General features: G+C 31.6%; 2 protein-coding genes and 2 long non-coding RNA genes across 5 annotated transcripts in view; 2 read left to right on the top strand and 2 right to left on the bottom strand.

Annotated features, from left to right (window-relative positions):
- Nucleotides 1-26,000, bottom strand: part of LOC125835105 (40S ribosomal protein S4-like) — a 254,483-nt gene that overhangs the window by 147,318 nt on the left and 81,165 nt on the right. The window contains exon 1 of one of the 2 annotated variants that reach the window (XM_049514242.1): nucleotides 18,556-18,565. The exons of the other annotated variant lie outside the window; for it this stretch is intronic. The gene's annotated coding sequence lies outside the window, so the exon portion shown is untranslated. Of the gene's footprint in view, nucleotides 1-18,555; nucleotides 18,566-26,000 lie in introns of those variants that run through there. 2 annotated transcript variants of the gene reach the window in all.
- Nucleotides 2,601-3,068, top strand: LOC125835112 (uncharacterized). The gene is made up of 2 exons (XR_007443391.1): nucleotides 2,601-2,733; nucleotides 2,829-3,068. It is a non-coding gene; the product is annotated as an uncharacterized LOC125835112 (long non-coding RNA).
- Nucleotides 6,396-6,832, top strand: LOC125835113 (uncharacterized). Its single transcript, XR_007443392.1, has 2 exons — nucleotides 6,396-6,486; nucleotides 6,584-6,832. It is a non-coding gene; the product is annotated as an uncharacterized LOC125835113 (long non-coding RNA).
- On the bottom strand, nucleotides 19,694-24,766 carry LOC125835110 (ran-binding protein 1 homolog a-like). Its single transcript, XM_049514247.1, has 4 exons — nucleotides 24,560-24,766; nucleotides 23,524-23,675; nucleotides 22,991-23,116; nucleotides 19,694-20,197 (listed from the first exon to the last, which is right to left on the bottom strand). Exons 1-4 carry the CDS (start codon nucleotides 24,715-24,717, stop codon nucleotides 19,980-19,982), a joined length of 654 nt encoding a protein of 217 aa, XP_049370204.1. The 5' UTR covers nucleotides 24,718-24,766; the 3' UTR covers nucleotides 19,694-19,979.

Raw genomic sequence — 26,000 nt, 5'->3', positions numbered from 1 at the left:
TTAATTATTTTTTTAAAAAATTTGTTTGTTTGTTATTTTAGCATAGTATTATTTAACTATTTTTTTTATCACTTTATCCAATAATTTTTTACTACTAATTGAAGTATTTTATTTTCGTTGAAATATATATCACGTGAAACTTGTACAATGTTGATTTAATTCAATACTGTAGAAATAAATCACACAAAACTACGGTGTTAATTTAATTCAACACTAAAAGTTTCAAGTGAAAATGTGTAAGAAGACTTGCAACTTACAAGGCTCAAGTAGCCTTGTTAGTTTTTTTTTAAAAAATTTCAAAACTTTTAGTTGTTGATTTTATATGTATAGTTTTTGATTAATTTTTTTAAATAATAATAATAAAAAAAATCTAACAAGGCTACTTGCCCGTTGAGCCTTGTAAGTTGTAAATCTTCTTACACATTTTCACTTTCACTTTCAGTATTGAATTAAATCAACACTGTAATTTCGCGTAATTTATTTTACAGTGTTGAACTAAATCAATACTGTACAAGTTTCACGCGGTATATGTTTCAACGAAAATAAAAAATAAAATACTTCAATTAGTAGTAAAAAATTATTAGATAAAGTGATAACAAATAATTAAAAAATTATATATATAAAAATAAAAAACTTAAAATTTATATATTAACACGCAAAATTTATATATAATTCACGTAACACTTTTTGTGTGAAATGAAATCAACACTTAAAAAATTTAACACGCAAAATCTTTATCTATTTTTAAAAAATTTATAATGTTGAATCAAATCAACACTTTAAAATTTTATTTTCCAGTAAAACAAAAGCAGTGGTCATGTCACTTTCAGTCATTGTAAGATACTTCTAATTAGAGGTGTTCATGGGTCAGTTTGGATCGGTTATTGGTCAAAATCAAAACTAAACCAACTTAATCGGTTTTAAAATTATCAAAAACAAACCAAACCAAATATACTATACATTTATCGGTTTCGGTTTGGTTTGGGTCGGTTATTCGGTTATTAACCATACACAAAAATAAAAGAAATAATTCATTCAAAATGTGAAAAAAGTGACAACAATCCATTCAAAATGAAAAATAGTTAGAATGACTTAAATTACCGAACTTTTGATCACTGAATTTACTATCAATAAAGCTTTAAAATTTACTATATTGGCCTAGAAGGAAGAGACAATAACATTTTTAGTCCCACAAAGAATTGTCATAAACACTCATATACAGATAAATGTTTTCACATTGGACATTTTTGCCTTCAATAAGTAAATTATAAAGAAATTTTAATGAAAACATATACAAGATCTTTAAAATTGTTATAAAAACAATATATTAAGTATGTATATTAATAAAATATATGTATATGATTCATCAGTTTGGTTCGATTATTTCTTCGGGTTTTTCGAATAAAATCATAACCAAACCAAATACTATCGATTTTAAAAAATCTAAAACCAAACCAAATCAAACCCAAATAAAATCGATTTTATTTTATTGATTTGGTTTGATTTTTTGGTTTGAATCGGTTTTTATTCAAATCATGAACACCCCTACTTCTAATATATAAAGTTAATGCATGCATTAACTTTATAAAGTGTTACTCAAGCAATACACTACGGAGTACGGACTAACACTTTATATAAAGTGTCAAAGAAAATCTCAACTTGTCTTAAAAGGAGTTCAAAGTCAAATTATGACTCTCCTCTTTCTTAAAGCCTCCAACAAATCTTAATTTGATCAAATATGTGTATCCTAGAAACATGTGAATCACCCTAGATACATACTAGATACATGTATTTGTATGTATCTGGAGTGATTCACATGTATTTAGAATACTAGATACAAGAGAGCATTGCGAGCGATATGAGAGAGAGGTGAGGGAGGTTAGCGAAATTTACTATGTATCCCAGATACATGCGAATTCACTTGGATACATTGTATAACACATATAAAAATCCATTGTATTAGTATTGCAAAAGGTTTTAATACACACATTAGTAAGATTAAAGACACAATTGTCCCTCAAAATTTTTTCTACATCCTTTCTACCATATTTGTGAAGGGCGTTTTTGTAAATAAATATGTTATCATTTTTTATGCAATTTATATTATTTTAATACACCAAACACTGCATAAAAAATAATCTCAGCATAACTAATGTAAGTTATAACTAATACACACATTATTAATATATCATAATCAATACTATTCTCATACATTCTATTAAACGACCGCTATAAAAATACTCTGAATTTCCTATCTCCTAAGTGAAATTAATTTTATTTTCACAAATGAGTAACATAGTCCATTCATTCTTTAAAGATATTTTTAGCAACTAGCATAACATATCTAGCGTAATCTTATATGTAGGATAGAGGGTGCATACATCTTATCATTATGTCATGGAGATCTTATCATTATGTCGTGGAGATAGAAAGACTATTTCGGAAAACCTCGAAGTACAAAGAAGAAGAAAAGGGACTAAAATTTCAAGCACCCCTTATTGGGGGTCATTCTTGCACATCCTAGAGCCACAAGATTGGGCCTAAAAACTGGACCCAAGTCGAACTAACATTTTAGGCCCATCGGTGATCCACATATCTCACATCCCTAGGGTTTGCTATATAATTGATCTGAACCCTAATTTCATCATCTTTCATCACTGCCGCATTTGAAATATTCTCTCTGTGAAGTGAAGAGAACTCTCCGATCATCACCAATTAAGAATGAGAGCTAAGGTAACATCAATTCTGTAGCATGAAATTTCTCCATTTTCACTCATTCCGTAAGTTTTTATGCTCAATTTTGTAATTTTTTTTTGTTTTTTCTTCAGTGGAAGAAGAAGCGTATGAGGAGGTTGAAGAGGAAGCGCCGAAAGATGAGACAGAGATCGAAGTAGAACCACATTCCGCAGTTCTCAACGGTCTATCTATGCTTATCGTCTTCTTTAGGCTTATGCTGTTTAAGTTTTAGTTTGAAATTTCAGTAACATTTGAGTTGTGATTTTGTTCTAATTACACCGAATTCAAATTTTTGGTATCCGTTTTTGGCTATGGATTTATGCTTCTTATTATTCGTGTCTTTTCGCTCTATTTTATTTACGTCGTTCCTCGTTCTTTGTTTTGAATTGTCTGCATTTATATATTTGTGAAAATATGCTTTATTTGTGCTGAACAGCTTTTGGAAACAGCCTCCCTGCCTCCTCTGCGAGGTATGATTAATATTTGCACACTATCTTCGTTAGACTCCACCTATGAGATTACACTGGGTATGTTGTTTATATAATTGTGAAATTCGCTCACGAAGTGTTTATATCGTGTGACAATCTTTGCCGCTTTGGGCTAAGATTGTTTGTCTAATTAAATGCCAAATTGATGTTGGATCATTATGGAATGCACACATTGCTTAGTTTTTTTCATCCAAAAAAGTAGTACATCAGCATGCTTTATGCTGATACCATACGGTCCATTTTAGATAGCAATTTAAATTTGGTTCCATGCTGTAGTGAAAACTCATTTGAGTTTCGTATTGGAGATGATACAAAACTTGGAGATTGTTTGAAGTTTGAACTGAAATTTTAGTAAAGTTCAGTTTTTGATTAAAGGCATTTTCATGCCAAGCGAGTTTGAAACGTGTTTTTGTGGTTTCGGTAGCAATTGAATTCCTAAACCTGTTCTGATGTGGTTTAACTTGTATGTTCAAGTAGCAGATATGTTTAAATGAAGCAATATGGGCAGTGAGTATGAACTTGCTTGTGAGCAGATTGAGGTGTAGTAGTAGTAGTTGAATTATTAATTCAAGATATATTTTGAAGCTGGACCTTAGTTTTTCTTTATCAGGATGGGAAAATGAGATCTACTCTTCCAGTGTTAGCCTAGTAGGTGCACCTGGGATGCAATAAATTTAAGTGTTATGTATGTCTTGTATAAAATGACATGGCATTGTTGTTCTAGACCAACATGTAGATGCGTCATGCGTGCTATTTGACGGCCTAGAACTATATGGGTGAAAGTTTGATTGTTTCCCTTGTGGAAACGTGGATATTATACCCTTGCCCCTATGGTACGGTAATGTGAGGGCGTAGAAAGTTCACTTGTCCTTAAGTTTTACTGCAAGAGAGCTATTTTTTATGATGCCAGGTGATCATTTTATTTACAGAGTAGTTAAAGGTCGTGTTTTCCTGGTCTTCCATTTGAAGTGGTTGTTGCATTGCATTATGTGTGTATTCCCCAAGCAGACAAATCATGTTTGTCCTGTTTTTGTTAGTAAATTTGGCTCTTTTAATGTCCCAAAGTTGCCCGTAGCACTTTGGTGTGGTTGCAAAAGAGCACAACATATGTGTTGTGTGAGTGATGTGCGCATCATGGGTTTAGAATTGTAGACAAAAGCTTGGTATTTAAGTGAAGGGACTCATTATCGATAGAGTTTTGAATCTTACTCCATTGTTAGTCCTACATGTTAGATAAGATGCGTTTCTCCACCTTATATTCCTTGTTTGCAAGTGTAAGCGTTTCATGACATTTCCTGAGTAGCAAACACCAATTCGACCAACATCTAGTTGTGTTGGAGTGATAAGTACCTTAACCACTCAAACATGGAATGAATAAAGATTTAAGTAGGCCTCAAATGTATATATCCGACACCAAGTGGAAAAATCAGATATTACGTTTAATAAATTATTCTAGTATAGTCTTAAGCGAGTTTGAATAAAGCTATAGTTGCCGTCGCCTTCACGAGACCTTGCTTTGAACCAAGGGATTCTCCTTAGGTCTTACTATAAGTTCCGTTATTATACGCAAGCCTTTAAGAAATATGTCTTTTTTTTTTTTTTTGCAATATTTCAATTCTGTCTGTAAAACAAATGAATTTTTAAATAGAATAATATACCTTTTGTGCACTTTATGTAAGGATCTAATATGGGTAAAATTTTGACACAGTATTATTTCATATTTACAAGAAATGTATCCTCTCTTTTTTTCGAATGATTAATAAGAAAAATGAGTCATAAAGTTTACAATTCTACTCTTATTTCTCCAGTAATAATATAAAATTAATACTAAGAAGATAAAATCAAGGTTAGATATTTTAATCTTTTAGTTGTTTCAGCTTGAGAAAAATGATACTCTTATACTAGGGTTTAGGGCTCACTTAACATTTGATAAGAAGAAAATGACCGTACAAATAGTTGCGGATACAAAAAATGTTCTAAGAATTCATAAATTTCGATCCATCTGAACCTTTAACTCCAAAATTTAATTTTATGAGGGAAAGATTGTTCAGGTCTATTTAAGTAAATTGTCCGTTTATTTTTTAATTAATTTGAGAGTTTAATCTACTATAATACCGTTTTTATGGGCTGACTCTATTGGAGCGTGTACTATAAGTCCAAACAGGGATAACTTGACCATGATATCATGTAAAGATATTACATTTAAGCCTAACTCAATTTTAAAAGTTAGTTCATGAGAAAAAGATTGTCCAAGTTTATATAAGCATACTGTAAACCAATTTCCTAGCCATGTGAGACTTTAATCCACTCTAACATCTTATGAATTACAAAACTAAATCTCTAGGTCATCTCCTAATGTCTTAACTTGCGTTGATCATATATTTTGAATCAGATTGTGAAAGTTATCTATATATATATTTGATCCTCAAATATTTTCAAGTTTCCACAACCTAATGTAGATCAACTTTTGAAAATTGCACAATTCCACTTATAGAAGTAAAAATAAATAATAATCAAATAAAATATATGTACAAACACAATTTCAAAAATCAAATTTTCAACTATCAAATTACGATGATTTAACTATGTATGCATGTGATTATACTTACCATTGAATGACCTCAGAAACTCTTGATTTTTTTTCTTTTCCTTTGATTGCCCTGGTGAAGGTATTAGTTAGTCATTTAAAATTCATGACAACATAGACCTTAAACTCGTATTCCAAAGTTGAGAAATGTCATCTTGATTAATCATTAATTCAACAAGTATTTAATTATACCAAATATCGGTTCACCTATTTCTGTAGTGTCATGGGTATTGATATCAAAATACAATAAATAACTTGTTAATTATCATGATATCGAAGAAAAAACTTACGTCACATTCTTCAAGATAATATTTCAATATGCATTATCTATATGTGTGTGATTTTAATGTGATCAACTACGTTTTTTTTAATAAAGACTACCTTATACATATTGGTGGGACTCAAGTGCATCAAATTCAATTACGAAGAATGGGACTAAAATTTCAAAGACCCGATTCATCCATTAAGAACCGAGAAGTTGGGCCTATTAACTGGATCCAATTTGAATTACATTTTAGGCCCATCAGTGATCGACATATCTCGCGTTTTAGGGTTTGCTATATAATTGATCTAAACCCTAACTCCATCTTCTTTCATCACTGCCGCATTTGATATATTCTCCCCGAGAAGTGAAGAAAGCTCTCCGATCATCACCAATTCAGAATGAGAGCTAAGGTAAAAATGAATTCTGTAGCATGAAATTTCTCCATTTTCACTAATTCCGTAAGTTTTTTATGCTTAATTTTGTCATTTTTTTTTTGGTTTTATTCAGTGGAAGAAGAAGCGTATGAGGAGGTTGAAGAGGAAGCGTCGAAAGATGAGACAGAGATCGAAGTAGAACTACATTCTGCAGTTCTCAACGGTCTATCTATGCTTATCGTCTTCTCTAGGCTTATGCTGTTTAAGTTTTAGTTTGAAATTTCAGTCACATTTGAGTTGTGATTTTGTTCTGATTACACCGAATTCAAAATTTAGTATCCGATTTTGGCTATGGATTTATGCTTCGTATCTTTTTGCTCTATTTTATTTATACATCGTTCCTCTTTATATAGTACTTCGTTTTCAATTGTCTGCATTTATAAATTTGTGAAAATATGCTTTAATTGTGCTGAACGTTACGCACTCTTATCTTCATTAGACTCCACTTGTGAGATTACACTCGGTATGTTGTTTATCTAATTGTGAAATTCGCTCATGAGTTATTTAAATTATAGCGTTATTTAGGTTATTCATTTTAGTGTTCATATCATGTGACAATCATTTGCCGCTTTGGATAAAAGCTAAATTGATATTGTATTATCATGGAATGCACACATTGCTTAGGGTGTTTGATCCCAAGTGAAAACTTGTTTGAAGTTCCTATTGGAGATGATACAAAACTTAGATGATAGTATTTGAATTTTGAATTGAAGTTTTAGTGAAGAGTTTTTCACGTAATCATTTTCATGCTGTGTGAGTTTGAATCATGAATTTGTTGTTTGGTGCTTAGCAGCTGAATCCCTAGACCTGTTCTGATGTGGTTGTAAGTTCAAGCAGCAGACATACTTAAATGGAGCAATATGGGCAGTGAGTATTTATGTAGTTGACTTCAAATATGCTTGTGAGCTGATTGGGGTGTAGTGGTAGTTGAAGTATAAATTCAAGAAATGTTTTAAAACTAGACTTTAGTTTTTTACCAGGTTGGAAATGAGATTTACTCTTCCAGTGTTAGCCTAGTAGGCACTCTTGTGATGCACTTATTGGCAATCAATGGACATTTAGTTGAGTGTCGTGAATGTAATGTCTTGTATAGATGGCATGACATTGTGATGATACCCTTTGCTTTTGTTTGGTAATTGGTGGGTTTTGAAAGTTCACTTTGCCCTTCAATTTTACTGCACACCTATGATGCACTTTTTGGCTATGAATGTACGTATAGTTGAGTGTTGTGAATGTGATGATGTGTTGTGTTGTTCTAGACAAACATGTAGCTGCATGCTATGTGATGGCCTAGATCATCTAGAAGGGTGAGAGTTTGATTGTTTCCCTGGTATACCTTTGGTATGGTAATGGGTTGTACTTCAGCTGTGCTGCACGAGAGCTATTTTTGATGTTGTTAACATAGTTGAGCAAAAGGTTGTATTCTCTGGGTCTTGCATTTGAAGTTGTTGCATTGCATTATGTTTGTGTATTCCCAAACAGACAAATCATATACCTGTTTGCTACTAAGCTAGTTCTTTATTTCTATTTTTATTGGCATAATTAAGGTCTCATTTTAGGAGTTAGCACTTTGGTTTAGTTGTAAATGAGTGCAACATGTGATGTTGACAAAAGGTTGTTATCTAAGGGGTCACACTCATTATTGATCGAGTTTTGAACCTTACATCATTGGCTTCTAGTTAGGTATTATTTCTCATATTTTATCCTCTATCTTGCGAACTTATGTGGACATGTGAGTTAGTTCTTAGACATGTTAATTATGATATGTTTCTCTGCCTTATATTCCTTGTTTGCAAATGCAAACGTTTCATGACATTACCAGAGTTGCACAAACAATAGTATATAACCTACGTGTTCGGAATTCTTGAGTAAATCTATGTGATTTCATATAACAGAAGGGTCCATATGTAATGTCTTTAGTTCTTTGATTCACTCTTAGGAAAGCTTGCACAATTCAGATCCCTAATTAGACATTTCTTTGAACTCCCTTGATCTTACTATTAGTTATTGACTTGACACAAGATTTACAAAATATGAGAAGATTTTGCAATATTTCAAAACTGTCACTAAAACAAATGAATGTTTAAATAGAATAATACAACTTGTGTGAACTTTATGTCAATTAAGTGGGGACCTAATATTGGTGACAGTATCATTAAATATTTACAGGAACTGTATCATTATATTTTGTGAGGGGAAAATAGTGATTTTGGTCTTTTGAGTTATTGCTTAATTTCATTTTTAGTCCTTGTGTTATTTGATTTAGTAGAGTACTTATTTGGAAAAAAAGGTCAGAAAATGAGAACCCAAGTTAAACAAATTAATGCCTCTTCCAAACAATCTTCTTAATAATTATGGAGTAATATTTTATTGGTATTTTCTCATTAAAAATGGAGTTATTTTATTTAGATTTCTTAATATTCTCCATAATAAGTTTAGACGAAGAAGAAGAAGATTTCTTGTAATTATATTATATAAGGATTTCTAGTTTATCTCTCATTTTTTAAGTGTAATATAAATGAGATTCTGTTAAGTTTATTTTTTATTTTTTTATTTTTATCATAGCTTTCGTAACCTTCCTGAATACAATTTGTTTAATGGAAGGTTAAATATACAAAGTCAAACAACATAAAAACTAAAAATGGAATTAAGCAACAAAATTTACAATTTTTCTCTTATTTCTCGAGTAAAAATATAACAAATATTAAGAAGATAAAATCTAGATTATATATTTTGATCTTTTAGTTGTTTCAACTTGAGAAAAATGGTACTCTTATACTCGTTTAACATTTGATAAGAAGAAAATGGTCGTACAAATAGTTGAGGATAGAAAAGATGTTCTAAAAATTCATAAATTTCGATCCGTTTGAACCTATACTCCAAAATTAGTTTATGTGTATAAGATTGTTCAAGTCTATATAAGTAAATTGTTTGTTCATTTTTCAATTAATGTGGGATTTTAATCTACTTTAATACCGTTTTCATGGGTGGACCAATTGGAGTGTGTACTGTAAGCCCAAATGGTAATGAACCTGACTACAAAGATGTAATACCTGAGTTTAACTCAATCTCAAAAATTAGTTCATGATGGGTAGATTGTTCAAGTATATTGTTCAAGTCTACATAAGTAAATTGCCCATTCATTTTTCAATTAATGTGGGATTTTAATCTACTTTAATACCGTTTTCATGGGTTGGACAATTGGAGTGTGTACTATAAGCCCAAATGGTAATGAATCTGACTACAAAGATAAAATACCTAAGTTTAACTCAATTTCAAAAATTAGTTCATGATGGATAAATTAGTCAAGTTTATATAAGCAGACTGTCAATCAATTCCCTAGTCAATGTGCCACTTTAACTCACTTTAACATCTTATGAAATTGCCACATGTCTAAAATAATATTTGTATTACCAAACTAAATATCTAAGTTATCTCCTAATGACTTGACTTACTTTTGACCATATATTTTGGATCAAATTTGAAAATTATCTGTAACGACCTGTTCCCGTTGTTATAGAAAAGCCAATGGGGAAAAAATTGGAGCCAGAAAACTTTTGAGTAGTAACTTTGGATTTCCCAACCTAGTCCAGATTTGGACGAAATTAGAGTCGTTAAGGTGTAGGGAAATCTGGTAACAATCGGGTGACTTATTTATGATTTTGATTACATAAGTGGTTAGATAAGTCGTTAAGAAATCTGTACGACTTTACAAAATTGAATTCGGGTGAGTAGAACTCCTGGAATCGATCTTAGCGTGAATGGTATTTTCTGAGCGTTGTTGGTTAAAGGTGTGTTGTGAAATGAGGGTCTTGAAATTATTAAAATAGCTCACTGGTTCCGTGCAAGTCGCTGGGGCGGGAGTTTTGCCGCCAGGGCGAGGAAGCTATAGCGGGGTGAGGACCGCTGCGGTGGGTCCGACGTGACTTAAGATCGTAAATCAACCCCAAACTGTCTTTATTCTGCACTTTTTTATTTTTAGAGCTAAGGAACGAACCCCAGGCGATTCTTGACAGTTTTCCACCATTCTTGAGGCTAAAGGTAAGATTTTAACTCCCCGAATTCATTTTTCGATCCGTAAAACGTAATCTAATGGGTCATTATCGATGGGAGAGAGTTTTGATCTAGAATATATGATAGAAACAACCCTATTTTGGGTACTTGGGATCATGAGTATGATCTAGGGTTCATAGAATTGTTAGTAATTCGGGTAATTAGTGATTGTTTATTGATTCATGTGTTATTATGATTGTTTGTAGACCAAGAACAAGCGGAACGAATCCGAGAAGGGAAGAATCAAGTTTCTTAGGGTTTCAAGCTTGTTTCGAGGTAAGTGACAGTTGTGATTTCATGTTGATGTGATATATGTTTGTAATCGCTCATTATAATGCATGTATGTATGCGAGTGTTGCATTATTGATCACCCTAATCGTAAATGAGGATAATTGAATAGTTATATGCCATGAATCACCTCTTGTTGTATGATTGTGATAATATACACTGTGATTGTGATGGTGGTTTGTTGAATGGATCAGGTGTTGCGTTTCGACACACTAACTTGGATCGGTTGCCACGTTCTGGCATAAACATGGGATCGATTGCCACATTTCGGTATAAACATGGAATCGGTTGCCACATTTTGGCATAAACATTGGATTGGGTACCACGTTCCAATATGCTAACAGTTTGGGTGTGGTTCAATGAGAAGACTATTGAATTGAGTTTTGTGAGAGGACCATTGAATTGTGTTATGTATCTACTTGTGATGATTACGTTCATATCTAATGATAATTGATATTGGAAGACTGTATGTTGCTCTAAATTGATAACCAATGTGTATTATTGAGAATGTGGGATGCTACATTGATCCTGAAAAGATGACTAATATTGTATATGTTCGGTATATGCATGTTTTATAATGTTGTGGTTATTTGCATGTGTTTCACTTATTGGGATAGCCACGTGATCCTACCAGTACACTGTGGTTGTGTACTGATACTGCACTTGCTTGTTCTTTGTTGGGTACATGACATCTTTAGGCGGCTAGTGATAGACCTCAGCTAAGTGACTATTGAGCGTGACCGGATTCAAGGATGAATCAGTTCTTTCAGGCTGCCATGAATATCTCTTCTTTAAGTCCACTCTTTTCGGACTCATGCTATTTGTTTAAGGTGTTGTTTAGTTTCAGGGTTGTACCTCGTGTTCTTAGACTTGTCATTAGTAGAGTTTTGGTACAATAACTTTCAGGTTCTAGGGGTTGTTCTTCCACATTAGTTTGGTTAGTTGTTTGTTAAAACCTTGGAGTTTATGGGGACTCCATTTTTCTTGTCATTTAAACCTCTTCCGTATCTTTAAATGTCTTATAGTTTTCATAAAATTTGTTAGTTTGGGTTGTAGTAATGGTTCTCCCACCGGAGGGTTAGTGTGGATATCAATCACAACGGTTTGGATCGTGACATTATCTTTATATATGTTTGATCCTCAAATATCTTCAAATTTCTAAAACCTGATTTAGATCATCTTTTGAGACTTCCACTTATAAAAGTCAAAAAAAGTAACCAAATAAAATGTATATGAAAACACAATTTCAAAATATTAAATTTTCAACTATCAAATTACAATAGATGATCAACTATGTATGCACCTCAAATTATACTCTACCATTGAATGGCCTAAGAAACTCTTTTGTTTTTTTTTTCCCTTTAGTTGCCCGTTGAAGGTATTAATTACTCCCTCCATTCAACAATAGTTATTCACTATATTATTTTGGGATATTCAACAGTATTTGTTCACTTTATGAAATTAATGGATAATTTTACACTTAATTTCTAATTTACCCTTATCATTAATTATAGTTATTTGCCTATTATACTTTTTAAGACATTATATTTATTATATTCAAAGGGTGATATAATAAAATCATCCTTCTATTTATAGTTTTTAAGAGGTGTACAAAGCCAGCAGTGAACAACTAGGGAGTAGTCATTTAAAATTCATGATGACATAGACCTTAAACTCGTTACTAATTCAAGAGTTGATAGATTTCATCATGATCAATTACTAATTTCTAATTTACCCTTATCATTAATTATAGTTATTTGCCTATTATACTTTTTAAGACATTATATTTATTATATTCAAAGGGTGATATAATAAAATCATCCTTCTATTTATAGTTTTTAAGAGGTGTACAAAGCCAATAGTGAACAACTAGGGAGTAGTCATTTAAAATTCATGATGACATAGACCTTAAACTCGTTACTAATTCAAGAGTTGATAGATTTCATCATGATCAATTATTAATTTAGCATTCATTTAATCATACCCAATATCCTTTCACCTATTTCCATAGGCTATGTATATTGATATCAAAGTACAACAAATAACTTGTTAATTATTATGATGGTTTTATATCGAAAAAAAGACTTACGTCACATTCTTCAAGACAATATCTCAATGACAAATTATGATAATTTTAAGCAATAGAAATTATAATTACTCTTTATTCAGTAAAGACCACCTTATATTTTGGTCATCAACCGAGTTATTAATGTCCTAATTAATGATCCTACAATAAAAGATAAATTTTTTAGATTAAGTTATAAGAGATGTGATTCTCTGTTTATCATAATTTTGTCACGAAGCCAAAACTTAATTAAAGATTTTATCATATTATCCAGCGATCGATACATAGAAATGAATTCGAAGCTAAAAAGGCTATTTTTTTCTTTCAAAATATATAAAGGACCACTGATTTTTTTAGTACCAAACCGGACAAATTGCCGCCCTATCAACGATATCCTTGCTCATTTTTAACCTCCATTAATGCCGTAAAAGAAAACATTGCTCAAGGAAATCGCTGTCCGAACAACGATTTCTTTAAAAAAATAAAATAAAATTGTTGACAACAATTTTATCAAGGATTTAAAAAAAAATTATAATCAATGTAGGGGCAGTGATTTCAAAAAAAGAATTTCTTGGAGAAACAAAATCGTTGTTGGAACATCGATTTCATCATAATTTTTTTTATAATAATCGCTGCTCACTAAGAAAAAAACATTTTTTTAAAATTGTAATTATGGCCTACAGTTCAAGTTCACATGCCATATAAAAACAAAACTTACAAGTCACATGCATTGCCTTAAAAAAGAAAGTTCACATGTTGAATATAAACTCCTTATTTATATTCAACATTGTTGAAGTATCTCACTTCAAATTTTTTCAATACTAATTTTTTTTCAAAGTTTTCAATTCGTGAGGTAAAGTTTGATTTATTTTATATTTTAAAGTTCAAAGTTAGTTATTAATTATTATTGTTTTGTGAAAATATTCTTCTTGAAGTAATTATATTAATATTAACAATTATTTTGATATTTTGTTATAGATATGCATCCTTCAAATATGTACGTATATCCTAATACAATGGAGTATGTTGTATTACATATTTAAGTTGATCATCGTTCTGAAGGAATTTGAAATGGTAACTTAAGATGAGAGAAAAGTTGCTTATTTACGCGTCGCGATAATATTGAATTTTGGCAACATATAAAATATCGTCCATTACATCCTTGCATTCGTCAGTATTTTGAAAATAATAAGTTTAAAGGAATTATTGATGTAGGATATGTGTCGTATTACTCCAGACTAATTTCTGTTTTAATTGAAAGGTGAGTCCAGAAAGGCATACCTTTCACCTGCTCATTGGCGAGACTACCATAACTTTGCAAGATATAGAAATTTTATTTGGAATGGTGATAGATGGTAATACTATAATTTTAAATTGCGCTAATACTTTAGGAGTTTTGGGTAGACAAGAAATGATTTATGAATTAACAGGATGGTTACCTGATAATGATTATTTTTCTGGTGTTAGTAGACTATTAATATCTAAATTAATCGAGGATATTGAGGGTTTAAATAATATTACTGATCATTCAACTGAGCATAAGGTGCAACAGAGGTTTAAATTATATCTATTATGATTTTGTGGTGGGTCAATATATCCAGATAAATCTAATAATAAGCTTAATTTGGACTTTTTGATTGACATGAGAAATTTAAACATAGAGTCAACACAAACATGGGGAGTAACCACATTATTTTATTTGTATAATTCTTGACATGATAAATCCAATAATGTGGTTGCTCCCTATGCTTGTGTTGACATTACGTTTAAATTTCTCATGTCAATAAAAAAGTTCAAATTAAGCTTATTATTAGATTTATCTGGAAATAATGACCCACGACATAACCATAATAGATATAATCTAAACCTCTGTTACACCCGATGGTGAGTTGAATGATTAGTAATATCATTTAAACCCTCAATATGCTCGATTAATTTAGAGATTAACAGTATACTAACACCAGAAAAATAAGCATTATTGGGTAACCATCCGTTAATTCAAACATCATTTCTTGTCTACCCAAAACTCCTAAAGTATTAGCGCAATTTAAAATTATAGAACTACCATCTATCACCATTCCGAACAAAATTTCAACATCTTGCGAAGTTATGGTAGCCTCGCCAGTTCGCATGTGAAAGTTATGTGTTTCTGGATGCCACCTTTCAATTAAAGAAGAAATTAGTCTGGAGTAATACGACACATATTCTACATCAATAATTCTTTTAAACTCACAATTTTCAAAATACTGACGAATGTGAGGATGTAATGGACGATATTTTATATGTTGCCAAAATTCAACATTATCGCGACGCGTATATAAGCAATTTTTCTCTCCTCTTTAGCTATCATTCCAAATTCCTTCAGAACAATGATCAACTTGAATTTTTAATATCATATTTCATTGTACCAAGATGTACGTACATATTTGAAGAATGCATATCTATAATAAAATATCAAAATAATTGTTAATGTCAATATAATTATTTAAAGAAGAATATTTTCACGATACAATAATAATTAATAACAAATTCTTGAACTTTAATATAAAATAAATCTAACTTTACCTCACAAATTGAAGACTGAAAAAAAAAGTATTGAAAATGTTTGAAGTGAGATACGTCAACAATGTTGAATATAAATAAGGAGTTTATATTCAACATGTAAACTCTTTTTTTTTTTTTTACAGCAATGCATGTGACTTGTAAGATTTGTTTTTATATAGAATGCGAATTTGAAGTGCAGGCCACAATTTCAATTTAAAAAATGTTTTTTTTTAGGAAATTGTTGCTTATTATAAAAAAATATTTTTATTGGGTAAGTCGTTGCCCCTGCAACATGATAAAATCGTTGTCCAGGTAGCGATTTTAATTAATTTTTTTTTGAAGAAATCGCTGCCCGGAAATTTTTTTAACGGCGTCAACCAGGGTTAAAAATGAACAAGGATTTGCTGTTGGGGAAGCGATTTGTCCGTTTTGATAGGAAAAAAAAATTAGTGACCCTTTATGTATTTTTTTTAAAAAATAACTCTTTTAACTTCGAATTCACATAAAAACTATAATAAAAGATTAACCCTTTATATATATACACGCACGTTCACAAAATATGTTCAAATCATCACATGTGAGATCGAGTCTTAGAAAAATATCAATCATATCCCTAACAAAGTTCCACTTGCACTAGAGTCAATCACTCATGTACTTTATTTTTGTATTTGGTCAAACTCTTTTACACTAAGACCTTAATAATGTTCTTTCCAAATAAGTTTGAACAATTCATAGATATATTTCTACAATTTTTTATATTAGTGCTAGGGCATAAAGATTTTGAATAGGACTAGCCATAAAATTGTCAAACTAATGTTTATTATCTATACGAAGTTTTTTCTTCTATAACTTTTATATGACCAATTGATATAGGATGATTGGTTATCTTTTTCTTGAACCTAAGGTCTATATATAAATAGTACTCCATGAAGATAGAAATAAGATATATGTATATGTTATTCTTTTCAAATTATATATAGGATAATACATGTTGTTGTTGTTGTTGTTATTATTATATATACATTTTTATTTCAAGTTAAGATGACAATTTTAACTTCAATAAAGAACTGGTGAGTAAATCAATCACATCATTATTTTCAAGATTGATTGTTGTGAGGTGGAAATCTATTAATCATAAAATACATATCACCGCTTGTCATTTTCACTCATGTAATAGTGTGGTTAATATTGGTTTAAAATACATATATTTTGCTTAAGTTCATGTAATAGTGTGGTTAATATTGATTTAAAATATATATATATATATATATATATATATATTATTATTTTTTTTTTTATTTTTTTTTTATTTTTTTTTTTGCTTAAGTCAATAAATGGATTACTACTTATAATTTGGAATAAGATAAATTCGTTTGTACATGATTATGATTTCAATATTTATTATTTGAATTTATTACTAGTTTGAGCAATCAAACATTTTTTAAAAAAAAATTAAAGACCCATTGATTGAATGAAAAATCTGTATAAAGGACCGGCCAAAATGGCATATTCCAAATTAATGAAACAAAACAAAACGGAACAAAAAAAAAATGCAAAATAGGAAAGAGAATGAACACAAAAATCACACAAAGAAACCCATATCATTCAAATACTCTTCTTCTAAAATGAAATGAAGGTGAAATTCATTCAATCAACGAAATAAAATATCCACGGTGAATCCTTGCGTATGCATAGCCAAGATCTGAGAGGATAAAAGTTTGGATAAATTTTACCTCCACATTCACCCAAGTCTTGTCATTCACCCCAAGTCTCATGAATGTTGTCAAAGAAACTTTAAGAGAAAATTTCTTGAACTTCGTCGACTTCCGAGATCTGAGAAGGCAATCAAACATTATTTATATGTAGACAATTATTTATTGCATACACAAAAAAAATGAGTCTAATTCACTCAATCCTCCATTGATGAATCTATGAAGAAGAAGGAATTAGGAAGAAGAAGAAGATATTATTTATGTTTTCTCTAACCACACTTTACACGTGATTGTCCCTTATATACATACGTCACTCATTCTATTTATATATTCTCACAAATAACTAATTCTCATTATTGACACCTAATCATTTTACTAACTAATTACAGCTGAAAACAGTTATAACTAACTGCTACAGTGAATAACAGAAAAATGGACAATGAACTAAAATGTAAAATGTGCACATCTCAACACTCCCCTCAAGCTGAAGGGTGGAGAATGTTTAACACTCCCAGCTTGCTTAATAAGTGCAGATGTTGAGCATGACCCAATCCTTTAGTCAATAGATCAGCAAGTTGTTGTTGGGTGTGTATGTATGCAGTTTGAACTAAGTCTGCCTTCACTTTATCCCTAATGAAGTGGCAATCGATCTCAATGTGTTTAGTCCTTTCATGAAATATGGGGTTGGCTGCTAGTTGAATAGCAGATTTACTATCACTCAATACTGTGACAAGCATCTGAATAGGTATATCAAGTTCTTTGAATAATCCCACAAGCCAAGTAAACTTCTAGAAACAGTTTGCTGTTTTTTTTATTTCCATGATATTAAAGACTCTCCAAACTTCACTATATAACCAGTAACAGACCTTCTTGTATTAGGGCATGCAGCCCAATCTGAGTCACACCAACATGTTAATGTTGTGGCAGGTTGAGCTTGTAACCAAATGCCTTGACCAACTGTTCCTTTTAGATATCTCACAATTCTGATAGCTGCTTCCCAATGTGACTTCTTAGGATGTTGCATGAATTGGCTAATTGTCTGGATTACATAGCTAATATCAGGTCTTGTGATAGTGGCATACATCAATTTATCCACTAATCTCTGATAAGCTGAAATGTCTGTTAAAACATCATCTCCCTGTAGCCCAGTAGCTTGATCAATCCTTTTTTCTTATTCGCAATTGCAACTTCAATTACGACTTCACAAATAAACTAATCATTTTTCTTGTGTCCAATTGTTGGTACAGTTATTTAAATATAATTAGAACGATTCTAATTCTTATTCTTTTGAGTGGTAATTTTTCCTATCTATGGTCTTACATAACTTTCTAACTTCAATGGATAGTTGAAACCTTCTTTGACCTTACTTATATAGGTTTTTTTTTTTTTGCTGACTATTTATACAAGAATTTATGTCAAGATAATTGACACTACTAACTGAATGAATATCAAGAAAAAAACCAAGTGTTTTTGAGTTGTTTTTAAGATTGGGTTTACCCGACATAGGTGAGAAATGGAAATATTTGATGTCCTTCTATAATTTTGGGGAAGTTACATAAATATTAGTAAATGGATAAAATATTTCATGATTTACAGCTATTATTAAATTATATAATCTATAATATATACTCTATATACATGATGTATCTGATGTTATTTCAGAAATAAAAAAATGTTGCTATGAATAAAAGGTTCGAATAAAGAGTATCCTATATTAGTGATAACAAAATTACATACATATCAAAACATATCAATTATTTCTTAAAAAGAGAAAAATATGAATATATTATTTTATTTAATGCTAAGTATTACAAGTTCTAACAAGACATTATATTTTCCACTACATAAAAATAGATTTATACCAAAATCTAACAAAAATGTTAAAGTAAAATTCTTCCATAATATCAAAGTTTGAAATTGTCCGAAGATATCAATCTCTCTATTTCTCTATAGATTTCATACTTTTTATTATTGTGTTTTTTCGTTCTATTTTATTTATACGTTGTTCCTTGTTTTGAATCGACTGTGTTTATATATTTGTGAAAATACATATTACTAGAGTGTGTTTCTGTTTTTTGAAAATAGAATCTCTACCTCTTCCGCAAGTATACACTGTTGTTGTTTACTCTCTTCACTTTTGATGTCGCACCCATGTCGGACTCTTCAAAAATGCACTACTTTTGGCAAATCCGACACGCACCCGCTGAAATTTTTAAAAGCCCGAGCAACATAAGTTGTTTATGTATTTGTTAAATTTGCTAATGAATTGTAGTAACTGAAACAGAATGTGGTATAGAACATAGATAGTTAACTAATGATAGAATTATGGATGATATGTATTTTAGTATGTTTTTGGACCATTATCAAATATATGCATTGCTTACCTTTTTTCTTTTTTTTTATCCTAAAACAAATGAGTTTGGTCCCATCTCATTTTAGTATGTTTTTGGATCATTAGCATTAACTAGCAAGCACCTTCAAAATATCATAACCATGAAATCAACAAAACTGACCCCAACATAAAAAACATACTCAGAACTCAGAAGATTGCATAAAGAATAACACCAGCAAGATCTATCGTTACACCCACTTGACAAATATCTCAACCAGAATACAAGACCCAAAGTTTTTGCAAACATTAAAACCAAACACTTTCTGGGTACCGATAACCCCAGTCGAAGAAAAAACCCAGAGAATCCCTTTAACCACTTCTTGCACTTGACCAACAATACAACTAACTTGGTTGGCAAAGAAATGGCATTACAAACCTCAAAACTACAGGCGTATTAACGTGGCCTGCATAACCCTCACACTGTAGCCTTTTCGTCCTTTTTCTCTGCGTCCTCGTCTTCAGCTTTCTCCTCCTTACCATCCCCTTCCTTGGTTTTGTCTTCAGCTTTCTCCTCGCTTTTATCTTCAACACTTAACTTTTCAAGCAGTCCGGCAGCAGTAGATCCATCTTCACTTTCCTCTTTCTTTTGTGATTCAGCAACCTCTTGAAACATCTCCATGAAGGATTTGCAATCTAAGAAGAAAAATATAGCAGATGAATGATAGACAAGAAAAAGGTGGGGGGAGGCAATGGTGTGAAATAGATGATATGAAACTTGTTGAACCACCTTCTCCGTTGAAATGTATTGAATTTCTGATCATAAAAAGTTAAATACTGTAACTCCATCTGTCGAAGCAAATTGGCAGCAGATGCATGATACAATCCGCTTAATACAGACCTTTAATGAATTGTACGGACACTCGGTCATAGTACACTCCACGTGCCTTATAATCCAAAACATTTCAAACCCACCACCCAAAAGCATTCTTGCACAAAAGGTTAAGAAAAGAAAATATTACTCTGACAATATATTATTGACCATGGTCTATCACCACCATAGCCATGGGGATATATTTCGATTCCATCCTTAAGTCCAAGCTCAGTTCTCTCTAGATGATGCCAACAGAGATTTTCAACAAAGAAAATATGACATGCAGATACTCAAGAATCTCAATCAAGCCAAGACTAAGTAGCTCATCTTAGCTTAACATTACACATTTGAGTAAAGTTATTTTTGCAATTTCATATTTTAGGACTGAAAACCAAGTGTGTCATAGAAGTTCAACTTATGATATTAGGCAGTTGCGCTAAGTGGCAAAGGACAAGCGACACTAATTAAAATCTACCAGTCTACCACTCCTACCCTTCTCCCAACTTGCGTATATTTTACTTCATTACATTATCAGTAATGCAACAAAGGCCGAAGCACTATGATTCTAAAAGCACCTTAATTCAACAAAAAGAAAACTGCCAAATAATAGCATGAATCACAAAGCAAAGCCATTGCACAGGGGAGGGAGTGGGATTATTAATTGCCTAGCGAAGGCTCGAGGTATGGCATTAGCACAAAATGGGATGCTAATTTATATCCTATCGCACAAACTTCAGTAGTGAAATCACTCTAAAATTTGAGTTAGCAGAATATTTAAGAATGAATTCATCAATTCACTCGTTTTAGATATATCTAGAGGTGGCTGAGCAAATTCTTCTATTCCTCAACCTATGAACAATGTTTACTCCTTCCAAGTTCTAACCCATCTTATCAATCAGGATTTTCAATTTGAATCATAACCACCATTCACAAATCCCACACATACATATACAAAAACAAATAAATTCTAACCCAACCTATCGAGCAGCATTTTCATTTTTGAATCATAACCACCATTCACATATCCCACACATACATATACAAAAACAAGTAAAATATACTAGGGTTCTTTTCCTTTCTTTTCAGACAGTAAGAACAGCAGGCTAATACTCAACAGAAGTTAGGGCTCCGGTCTACAGTGGAAAGAGTGATGATTTCACGATGCTATTGAAACCATACCAATTTCCAGCCTTATTTTTTAGGAAGAAAGGCGGAAAAAGGTCGGATTTTGACTTAAAGAGCAGAGAGGAAAGCAATTATTCTTGTTTCAATATTCAATTTCACTTTGGAAGAAGAGGGGAAATGGTCATGTGAGTTTAGCTTGGTGAACAGCTCTGGTGTTTATTCACCTTACTAACTCACTAGTCCAATATGAAACGCATGTTCTTGTTCTGATTTACCAACTAAATCACATAATGAACATAAAAACATAAAGTTTTATTGAGATAGAAGCAACCTCCTGATTAGCATTAGGCATCTGCAGGGATAGTGTTTGAGTCAGCTAGCATGTACCTCAGCTATCCCACGAAACCAAAACAATTCTAGAGAGGTAAAAGGTAACAAATACTGGAAGTTCCTAGCTATTACATCTAAATAATGGTTAAAATTACTGAATTTGATGCAGGCTCAAAATCTAATTTATGATTCACAATTCTCAGCCATTCAATCTTCCAGATCCGCCCTAAGTCAGTGTAAAACAGTAAAAAGAAAAGGATTTATCTACCGGAAAACAATTACAACTGATTCTCTTAAGGTCTACAAACAGTTTCCGTCTGGTAAAATTCCCTCTACCCTTATAATTTCATCAGCGTAGAGACACCCACAGGTTTGTGATATAGGCTTTAGTGGTTTCTAAGCGAACAAGGATCAGACTAACAACAGTTAACATACACCAAGGGGGAAATTAATGTTTGGTTGAAAATTATGACCCATCAGGATTCGAGAAGTAGTGAGACACATGCAATTCATGGTAACATTTGAAAGCCAACACAATTCACAGGTTTGGTCAACTGAAAAAGTTTTAAAATTTCTTCATTGATACTTCTACCAAAAAGATGTCAATAATATGGGATCTTCTTTTTTTATAAGTAGAAAAGATGTCACTAATATGGAATCTTGTCATAAATGATACAGATATATAGAGCTAGAGCTAGAACTTTTACTTGATTTGGGTAAAACTCTAAAACTAAGGAAATAACACAGGCGTTATGCACAGCATAATATCTAAAAAAGAAACAGAATTTATCCACACATAAAATGGCTGATTTTGCAACTACAGAGATAAAGGAAGCTACTGCTTATACTGGTCCCAAATAAGAAAAAAGGAAGCAACTGCATATGCAAAGCACCAGCCAGTACTAAAATGGATAAAGGAGAAGGATTGTGGAAGGTTGACTGCCAGCATAAAAAAACATTCAATTCTGATAACTCCTCTAGACAGATAGTGCTAAAGAAAGCTACCTTAATTATGCCACTAAAAAGGTAGACAAAGCATTGATGAATGAGAAAATATCAAGCATTTGGCTTTGCTAGTTCACTAGACCTCCATCTAACTAGCAAGAAAACTTAGAAACTAGTAGATAAAGATAGTAATGCAGAGGTGAGAGATTACTCACTCTCGATAGATGCAAATCTGATGCAAAAAAGCTCATCTTTCAGTTCACCATCAGCAAAATCTGGTGCATGCCACACGCAGGACTTCTCATTTCCAGCATGTTCCTGAACCGTCATCGTTGGGAGAACTGGAGATCATACGTCCAAAACATATACTCAGCAAGCAAAAATAAAACCCAAACTTATGAGAAGAGAAACTACATTTCAGACCACCCAAGCAAATAAAAGTATAAAACTGATAACTTAATTACCAATACTTCCTATCGAGATTTAGGACAATAACAATGCCACAAACTAATTAGGTTCTGCTGTACAGATCTTCTATTTTAGTTGAACATGTTTCATTAGAATACTCAGCTAGAGATTATTCCCTAAAATCACAATATCACATATCTCTGCACAAACATACAAATCTCTAGCTCCTTAAACTTAACATTCTTATTTTACCCTTGACAAAATTCTCTAGCGGGAATTGACATGAAATAATGATATATTAAGAAGAGCCCAAAAATTAATTTTCTTTTGAAATACAGACCAAGGTGGTTGGCGCAGATCTTAAGGGTTCTGGATTGGCGCATAACAAGCCGAACTTTGCCAGTTTCCTTATGCTTCAATAGCTTCACAGTTCCAACGCCTCTCTCTTTCCACTGATTACCATCTTTATCAAACCTATAAAGCTTGGCTTTCCTGCAAATTTTATTCCAAGAAAATCATATCCGAAATCACACAAGAAATTAACTGCATTCATACTCCTACTCAGAACCCACCATCTTTATTTGATGCCGAGAGCATAAAAAAACGGAATATAAGAAAATATAGGTCATTAATTAACCCTGGAATTAGATCAATGGACAAGCAATGAACAGATTCACACAGAAAATTAACTGCATTGACACTCATGCTCTGAAACCTCCATCAGAGGGAGTATTTAAACGATAGGGAGAGCACATACAACCACAGATTAAACAATTGGGTTATTTAGCGCATCTAGAGCTTACCACGGACATGACCTTAGATAGGAGGGTGTGGAGGTTGCTTTCCTAGAGGGTAGGATTGGTGGTAGTAATTGGACCTTCTTTCTTACCCGTGATATTAGCACTTTTCTCGTCCATTCTTGATTCATCGATTTCGATTATTACCTATGTCTTTTGTGCTTTTGTTATCGCATTAGTTGTTGGCATTACTTTTTTCTGAGCTGTATGTTGTGTGTTGCTCCCATTTCACATTATTTCATTAATGTTACTGCTCTCATTTCTGTATTCTCTTTTAAAACTGCTTGGAAAATGCTTTATTAAAATCTGAGGGTGAATCGAAAACAGACCCTCTATATGTACCTTCCTCAAGCCCGATTACACCAGGTATGTTGTTGTTGTTGGGTTATATAACTAAGCATATGGTAATCGGAAAACTAACACCAGTTACACTTGTAATCTACGGAGTGAACGTTATTTGAACAATTGGGTTACAAACTTGAACTGTAACTGAACATTATAGATTTGATCAATTAAACCCTATAACTGGATGAATTCAGAAGTAATAACCAGTAATATGAGAGTAAGAAAGAAAATTACAAATCAATGAGGGGATCTTCATTTTCCTCGCCAGTTGATACAGCAACTTCTTCGAGTCTGACAATTGGAGCCACCTGAGCTCCGGTATCTTCATCATCGGCTCCGGCAGCTTCTTCTTCCTCTTCCCGGTGCTCGTGCTTAGGCTCAGTGGTCGCCATTTGTAGTGTAATGAGGTTTGAATTAGAGTGGAAAAATATTGACGAACCAAAGGATGAATTATATACGAGTTTTTTTATATAGGGTTTTCATTAACCATAGGACTAATAATTAGTCCAAAATACCGGTGGTTCGTTTGGTAGGATATATAAGAATAATGTCGAATATAATGTGCTAACGATGCAGATGTATTGATTATTTGATTTATTTTGGTTGAATAAGATGTATTAATAATGTTGATATTAGTTTTGCATAGATCTTTTTTTTATATATATTGTTTGAATTGTGTATAAAAAATAATATGTATTGCATAATTTTATTTTATAAAAAAATATTTATTTATAAAAATACTCTTCATAAATACAATGTAAAGATGTAGAATTTTTTTTTTGAAGGATAATTGTGTCTTTGATCGTGCTAATGCATGTTTTGAAATACCTTGCATTACTATAATCATGAATTATTATGTATTAGTTGTACATACCTTAATACAAAATATAGTGTATAACTAATGCATAGGTTATACATAGATTGAATACGTATATAAAAAAGAAAATACTAGTAATACATAAAATTAATGTATGCATTATTACAAATTATTAATTTTTTTTATTCTAACGCACTCAATCAAACGACTCATAAATAGTATCAAATTATTATTTTTCTTACCATGATGGCAACATTTAGACCAACTTACATGTACAATTATTTCACTAAATTTTTGCGCATATGGTTTGACTTTATTTTGGGTGATTTTTCTTTCTTGTCTTCAAACATGTCTTAATTTTTATTCTTGTTATTCATTTAATGAAAAATGTATAGATCAATATTTATGGCCTAATTTTGTTAGGCATAAGTTTAGAAAATTTTGTTTCATCTGATATAAAAAACTAAGTTATATGATATTAATTGTGTGGTATCTAATTTGATCCGTCAACATAAGTTATTGTTATAATGTGTGAGTTTCACAAAACTAAGTTTTTGTCTTTCTCAACATGTTTTTTAGTAATTAAATTATGTTTTTTTACGGAATAATTTGTGCTATATTTATCATTTATGTAGAGCGAAAATTATTTGTTACTTCAATGTATGGACATCTTTTGTCACTTGATTGGTATAAGTTCTATGAAAGTGTCGAAAAGTAAAAATTAAATTCACTCCAAAATAGAAACATTTGTACTAATTACCCTGATTTCACGAGATACATAATTTGCATTAAAATTTAAATCTTTAAAGTCATGATTATTTTACACTTCATCAGTTATTAGGTTACACTTTTAGATAT

This window comes from Solanum verrucosum, unplaced genomic scaffold (genome assembly GCF_900185275.1).
Source record: "Solanum verrucosum unplaced genomic scaffold, falcon-dt-bn FXZP01000220.1, whole genome shotgun sequence".
NCBI classification, from domain to species: Eukaryota; Viridiplantae; Streptophyta; class Magnoliopsida; order Solanales; family Solanaceae; genus Solanum; species Solanum verrucosum.
The sequence above is the reverse complement of the archived record's forward strand: the minus strand, read 5'-3'. Positions and strand labels throughout refer to the sequence as shown.

Coding starts and splice junctions, on each gene's coding strand:
- LOC125835110 (XM_049514247.1), bottom strand. CDS start 24,717: ATGGCGACCACTGAGCCTAAGCACGAGCACCGGGAAGAGGAAGAAGAA. Junction 23,676..24,559: donor GAAGATCCCCTCATTGATTT/GTAATTTTCTTT, acceptor TAAAATTTGCAG/GAAAGCCAAGCTTTATAGGT. Junction 20,198..22,990: donor CAGATTTGCATCTATCGAGA/GTGAGTAATCTC, acceptor TTTTCTTCTTAG/ATTGCAAATCCTTCATGGAG.